General features: G+C 41.1%; 1 protein-coding gene across 1 annotated transcript in view; it reads right to left on the reverse strand.

The window, feature by feature from the left end:
- Positions 1–4,027: 4,027 nt before the first annotated feature.
- Positions 4,028–7,695, reverse strand: part of SERPINC1 (serpin peptidase inhibitor, clade C (antithrombin), member 1) — a 10,998-nt gene continuing 7,330 nt past the window's right edge. The window contains exons 6-7 of the mRNA XM_010850080.1: positions 7,322–7,386; positions 4,028–4,667 (exon numbers count right to left, since the gene is read on the reverse strand). Coding sequence (XP_010848382.1) covers positions 4,491–4,667; positions 7,322–7,386 — 242 coding nt within the window. The 3' untranslated portion in view covers positions 4,028–4,490. The remainder of the gene's footprint in view (positions 4,668–7,321; positions 7,387–7,695) is intronic.

Here is a 7,695-nt window from a genome sequence, read left to right on the forward strand (position 1 = left end):
TGTTTGTGCCCAGAGTCTTGGCCTAGACCTGTCCCCAGCTGTTTTGCTACAAACACATACTTAAGGTGCAGTCTTACCTAAGTCAATAATACACTGTCAGCCATGCAGTCTGTTTTATAGCCAAAGTGATTTATTGAAATACAAAACAAAAAAAGTGAGAGATGCCTAGGTCATTTCTGGGAGGCACGTTGAATCAACCTGTGAATCTGGGAGGAAGCATAGAGTCTTACCTTCTGTCTGGCTTGGGTGAACAGGGACTTTAATGCTTTCTATTAAAATACTGCAGAGCTAGTTGACCTCGGCAGGTAGTTCTCAATTTTGGCTGCACATTAGAATCACCTGGGGCTTTTACAAAATGACTGCCGCCTAGGGCCCCCTCTGGACATGCACGTTTAATTGGCTGGCTGTGCAGCCTGGGCTTTAAGAGCTGCTCAGGTGATTTTAATGGGCAGCCAAGGTTGAGAATCATTTTCTAGGTAGTCCTGAGGGGTCTGTGGCAGGATAACCTCCACCCGGTTGTCTTTTGTCAGAGGTACCTTTATTAGTATCACAGGCATGGCTTGGCGTTTAAAACTTAGCACGGGCCACGGCTCAGGTGGTAAAATGGACCATCCGTTTGTCCGCAGAGTCATTCAGCAGAGAGCTGTTGCCATGCACCCAGTTTCCTCTCTGTACCAAAGCCTGCACAAGTCAGCAAAAGACATTTTCTGAGTCTGCTCCCTAGAATCCTCTTTCCCTTTCATATGTGATTTAAGTGGAGATTTTTAAAACTCTGCTAGCTAAAATAGAGCACTTGAACTTATTAAAAGAGCCAGGCACCGCCCCCCCCCCAAAAAAAAAGAGCCAGGCCCAAGCCACCTAGGGTGATTTTTATTTGTAAAATAATCAGGTAGCATTGTTAAAGTTAATGAAATAGAAGGGTCCTTCCTGGTGTGATGGTGATGTAGTTGATTATTTGTCCCTTAGCCTGTCTTCTAAGTGGGATTTCAATGTACGGTGACTTTCACTTTTCCATGTTCCTTTGTGAATTAAATGCACTAGCTAAGGCGTAAATATTTCTGAGTTTTACATGAAATGTGAAATGAGTCCTTTTAGCAGCTTTGTTCCAGGATGTCAAAGACTTAACCCAGTAATTCCCAAACAAGTTTTCATATCGTCGATTCATTCACCCACCCAGGTGTAAAAAACCTGCCCATGGCAACCTCAGTGTGGTAATGGGGAGAGGAGGACTGTTTGATTAGCCTTTAAAGAGTGAGAGCCACCATTCAAACTAATAAACTACTAAGTGATTTCTAATTCATGAAAGAAATTTGTGTTCAAGAGCAAGTTCAAATGTGATGGTCTCATCTGAGAGACTGCTGGCACTGTGGAAACTTTGATTCCTATACTGCCTGCAAATAATCGATGATTTAAATTTCAAATAGGTGGTGTGTTTGAGAAGAAACAAGTGGGTGGAAGGAAAGATTGTTTAAGTGCAGAGGACTGAATTAGCATCAGACTCTGACATTTCATTAAAATAACATTTAGGCCTGACTTATTTGCTTAGCATGTATATGCTGCAATGTCAGAAATGCCTCCTATGCCTTAGAAGATCTGAGAAGGCTTCCTTACGTTGGGTGGAACAGAAAAGCAATAGTAGCCTTGGAGACTTGTCTGCATCCAGAGAGAAGCCCATTAGGGTTCTCATACTGAGAAACCTTGAGTACTGTGAAATGTTGAACTTTATGCAGATCACATCGCACTGGATTTTAAAGATTTAGGGGAAGGAGAGTAGAGGAGGAGAAGGGGAAGTAATTAATGGTAAAGTATATATATATGAACTTGTACTATATTTTACACAAGTAATGAAACAAATTCCCTATCAGGAATTCTCTGTCAGGACTAACTAGCCATATTCTTCTGTCCTACTGATTGGCTTGTGATTCCTCTTAAACCTCTAAGTAATCCTTTCTGAAAGAGCTAAACAGAGACTAGTCTGACTGCAGTTTCACCACCCTGCCCCATTCCCTTACTCACAACAAAAGAAAAACATACCCAAACTATAGGCAAAAAAAAAAAGTCTCAGTACGTTAACTTTTCATCCTTTATGGTCTGTGTTCACTGTTGTAGCCTATTGCATTGTTTTGCAATATAATGGCAGAACTTAAGTAGATCTGCCACATAAGTCAGGAACCATTGGCTTCTCCTTTAAGAAATCTTAACACCAGAACTCTCAATCTTTAGCTTGTCAGCACAAGTGAGTAAAGGGAGAAGTACGTTGAAAGAACACAGGGAATTCCCTGGCCGTCCAGGGGTTAGAACTTCGTGCTTTCACTGCTGAGGGCCAGGGTTCAATCCCTGGTTGAGGAACTAATAGGATCCTGCAAGCCACTTAGATTTCCTGGCTTCTCATAATTTCAGGTGGGACCCACTTATGCTCTGTGTCTGAGAAGAAAAGACAGAGGGTTCAAAGATAGAAAAGTCAATGTAGTCAAAATGTGGTTTCCTTCAGATGGACATAATCTCAAAGACATCTGTCCAGCTGTTCTCAATGGTGCTTACACGATGGGTGACAGCTGTCTCCCATCTTCCCGTCCCTGGCACTGTGCCTTCCCACTGGTCACTGTGAAAAGCAGATCACACTGGACTCAGAGGCCAGAATCCAGGACGATTTCCCCCTTCTCATCACTTCTTCATACAGCTAATAATGTAGCATATACTTCTCTTTGGAAAATTCTTGGGTTTGACCCCCCCAAGAAATAGTAAAGCATTTAAAGGAAAAGTAAGATTCTGGTGGTAGCTATCAAAGATGACAGGAACATTTTAGCTTCCCCTTAGATGATATTTATTGATAGCAAGGACCAACTATGCCTCCTCATCCTCAGTTTCTAAGGATAGCATAATATTTCTAAGCAACAAAGTTATCTAACATTTTTTTCACAACTTGTTAATCAAGGATTCATATTAAAACCGACAATCAGTTTCTAAAATGTTGTTATCCCTGAAAGGGAATGAGATAGAGTTTTTAACTAGAAGAACCTGTTTTTTTTTCCCTTTGAAAAAACTAACACTTGAGGTTTGTGTCTTTTGTCTGCAATGATCGCTCCATAAAGATGTCTCAGAACAGTCAGTGAGCCAAGGCTAGCGCTCTCATGCCCCTGAGGGTGCTGGACTGGGTTTGTACATCTTATTTCCTTAGAGAATATCTGTTTTTATTATGCCCTTAACTATAAATACCTATATATAGGAATAGGATTTTCACCCCACCCTCTTGTAATCATTATCACTTAAATGTAAACCACACCTCCCCCGTCCCCACTTTTACTGAAAAAAATGCACTTTAATTCCTAAGGAGAGTGGCTGTTCCTAACCCCTAAGCCAGATTACTTCAGGAGGAGAGTTGAAGAGGGAGAACCCTAGGCAGACCCTGTGAAATTAACCAAATTCCTTAATGTAAACACACAAGTCAACCATTTTTAAGCTGCCCCCACCCCCAGCCAGAGGGCAAAAGAAACAACCAAATGCAAAAGTTCAAAATGCCTACCTTAATTTGAGATGTTTCACTAGGGGATATACCCAATATTTTCTCAGCTACCAAATTATCAGAAACTTGAGGGTGATTTTGTGGGAGGCTGAGACTCTTTTTTTAAATGAAAAGGCCAAGTGAATCACACAGGCTATAAAATACGATCCTGATTTGTGAAGTATCAGATTCGTTCTCTCCCTTAATTTGACAGGTGTTCTCAAGTCTCTCCTCCTGTAGATTCTGTCCTTCCCCTGATGACAAGCCAATAGTTCTTGGTGGGGTTGCATGTCTCCTAGAGCCCCAGGAGCCCTGTTGTGTCGGGGAAGGGGGGAGGGTAGGAGGGTGGGCAGAGACGGGCTGGGGGAGGGAGATTCAGAGAAAGAGTGAAGATATATGGGTTTATATAAACATATTTAAAGCAGTTTAGCAAAAGCTTTCTCGTTGAACAGCTTTAAGAACAATGTGAATGAAATTTAGCAACTTGGTTAGTAATTTGAAAAGTCTATTAATGTATACTTGAAATTCTGTTTGTATAAAAATACATTTTCCTCTTTATTTTAACACTGTGTAAAAGAACATTATGCATGTGAGTGGTTTGAGAATTAAATGATTTAATATTCATATTTGCATTTCTGTCTCTTCTGTATAGATATTAATTCTTTTTAAATTTTTGGACTTTTTTTCAGTATAAAGGGATTATCTAGATTTCAAGCTCACCCTGCCCTCTCAAGATGCCTACTGTCTTTCAAGATGAAGTAGTAACATACCTCCCTCCTTCACTTTCTTGACCCAGATGTGTTCACTGGTAGAGAAAAGTCGAAAGCCTCGTTACACCAAATGCCGAGCAGCATCTCTATCCATTTCTCCTTTCCTTGCCTTCATTTCAGATGGCAAAGTCCATTCATAATTGTCAGATATGGGAAGTTGTATTTATTTTTACTTGTATTCACAAACCAAAATAGGAAGAAGTACAAAGGATAACATTTTAATCAACACAAGGGTTGGCTACTCTACCCATGAATATAATAGTGTTCAGAGCAACTTCCCTGATGAGAACCAGGAAGGGCCTGTTGGCCTTGAAGGTCACCCTGTCCGAGTTCAGTGAACGACCAGCGATGCTAATGACGGTACTTGCTGCAGCTTCACTGCCTTCCTCATTTACCTGCAGGTCAAATGGGAAACAGACTGCCACGTTAGCTACTCTGCAGCTCATTACAAGAGGTACATCATCCATGGACACAGCAATTCCTCAAACATGCCACTTATTTTCCAGTTGCTACGAGTTAGGTCGGATCCCCTCTGGAACCTTACTTTTAGTCTTTTCTTTCATCCACTATACTGATGTAAGACTTGTATTCATCCAAGCCTTGTGCTGAAAGAAAGTGCCAGGGTCCATTCAGATACTCTCTGAACCAGAAATCTGGATGTACACAAAGTTGTCACATTTCTGGCTGGCAATGTTGTACATGATACTGAACTGTATACTGAAAGACCTATTGACTCAAAATTAGAGCACCACAGTTGAGACAGTTCCACTCTGGATCATCAAGATCCTAGATAGAACTACTGTCAACAGCCACTCAGGAACTAGGGCCTGTGAAAAGAGGATGGTCCTCTGGCTGGATGAGATGAATATTTCTCAGAGTAATAGATTGAAAGGATGGTGTTGGAGCTTACTGATAAGTAGAACTGCCACAGATCTGGAGGGAGATGGGAGACACCTTTAGAAATTTTGCTTGAGCACCTAGAATGTCACTAAAACTGTGTCCCTGCCTCCAAGGAAAGCATTTCAGACCCCTGAGCTTTGAGAGAAGCTGGTTGATGATTTCCCCTTCCTCATTCCTTACCACTTCTCCCTTCTAACATGCTATCTAATTCACGATCGTTTTAGTACTAAGAGCAGACGAACTTTTGTAAGACCAGGGCCCTTTTACTCAAATCAGATTCTGGTTTTCAGTGGCTTCTCAGGAGACAATCAATTAGGGTCCTTGTGTATAGGGCTCCCAAGAGCCATGGAGGAACCTTGCATCATTGTTTAGTGGGCTCAGGTAGACAAAATGAAACTGAACTTTTGCTTCTTCTTGATCGTAACTCAAGGCCCTCATGGAGGTCTGAGTTGATCACTTCCATTTGGGGTCCATGGAAGAAGATTCTCAGTCATAGTTAAAATCCTGAGGACTCATCTTCTCTTGCAGTCTAAATGTTATTTCTTCCATAATCAATATGGCTTCAGTATTTTCACTTCCAAAATCATTAATCCAGTATTCATGTAAAATCCCCTGTTCTGACCTCAGTATCTTTTAAGATATATATCTTTCTACTCTTGCTTTGGTCCTATTGCTCTATAGAATATAGTCCCGCATTGAGGATTTTATTGCCTAGCCCATTGCCTTTCTAACCTAACTCCTGCTATCGTGTGACCTAGACAATTAAAATGTCTTGGTAGGAGACCCATTCAATACTCTAAACTTCAATTTCTTTCATCTCATTGAACCCAATGAGCATTGCCTTCACTTCAGCAAACCAGTCCGTGGCTACATTTTGAAGTTGCCATCTCTCAGAACATCTCGACCTTTGAAATTATAATTACAGTATCCTCTCAGTCTATAATCTTCTGTTTTTTTCAAACTATCACATTTCCTCACTCCCATTACAATTACCTTGGCTTTTTCCTGTCCCTTGATCCTTCCACTTTCCTCCTAATGACATATTTCCCACTGAGCTTGGACTTTGTAACTATATTTACTAGCACCATGCTCTGAAATCTATCTCTTCAACCACAGTCTCCTTTTTGAGATTTCTAAATTTTATGACCTCTAACATTGGCCTATCACATTTCCCTCATAGCGTGGGTCCCCCAAAGAATGGTCTACATAAGTGGTTCGCAAACCTGGATGTGCATCAGAATTCTTTGAGGAGCTTTGTAAATATACAGATATTCAGACCTTGAGTCAAGCTCTCTAGATAACTAATGCTATTGATCCATAGTTCAGTATTTGTTTGAGAGCCAGAAGTTCTATAGGCTTTACACAGCTCTTACTCCAGTAAAGGTTTCCATGGGCATCTTAGTTGGGGCAACACTGGGTTAAGCAATATTGAATCATTTTCTTCACTGTGGAACTGCTCAGACATCAACACTCCAATGTGCTTTGATTTTCTGTTAACTTCCCTAGAAGAGGATATACATTTATTTGACCACCTAACTTTTTATTACCTGCAGCGTAGTCTAGAGTTCTAGTTTTCTGGAACACATTGTAGGACACTACAGTGATGGTCTACACTCACCAGCTCTTTCTTACTTTCCATTTGCTCTTCAATCATTACAATTAGGACGTGCCCCCACTACACTGTCCAAATGCCTCAGGGGAAAGTCACCTGCGGTCACTTTTCAGTCTTCTCACTAGATGCTTTCCATTTTTTTAAAACTCCTTCCTGGGTTTCCATAAGCTCATCATCTCCTGGTTCTCCTTTTAATGCCTTTGCTGGCTGCTTTTCCGATATCACCTTCACCTTAATGTCTGTGTTCCCAGGAGAGGTAGCGGATGGAGGGTAGAACAATTAGACCACGAGGGCTTCAAGTTAGAGTTATGTATAGAGGAGGACACTATAGACTTGGGGTTTGAGGGACCTGGAAACATGCCTTTTATCACAGTTGTCACCTACTGTTCAAACATCTGCTGTCTACACCGTAAGAGCCAATGAAGGAATGACTCCAAAGTTACTCATCATATGAGATACTGATGTATTGAATAATAAAGCAGCATGGTGACAAAAAAAGCAAGCATAAGAAGAGAGAGCGGAGAGAGGTGTATTTACCTCAAGAAATGCCTTGTGGAATGCATCTGAGACATAGAGGTCGCTCCGACCTTCTGCAACAATACCTAGAAGGAAGACCAGAGAAAGATCTGTGAAATGGGAGAAAGTTGGCTTCAACCCACAGAGAGGAATTCAGTTTGGATTAAGAGGTCCTTTGGGACTTTTAGAAAAATAGAAATCCTGGACCCTCACCTAATGATACCCTCAAAATCAATACACATTAAAAATAATAAAATACTTTGGGTTTATTCAGCCTGGTTCCTATGAAGTTAATCTGGTGCTTTAGCTTATGGGGGTTTGGGGGTTAAGGCTGAGGACCCTGTTCTTAAAGAAATGCTCACTCCATCTAGTAGCAATGTCTTTCCTTCCAGGGT

Source organism: Bison bison, unplaced genomic scaffold (genome assembly GCF_000754665.1).
Source record: "Bison bison bison isolate TAMUID 2011002044 unplaced genomic scaffold, Bison_UMD1.0 scf7180017864289, whole genome shotgun sequence".
Lineage (NCBI taxonomy): Eukaryota > Metazoa > Chordata > Mammalia > Artiodactyla > Bovidae > Bison > Bison bison.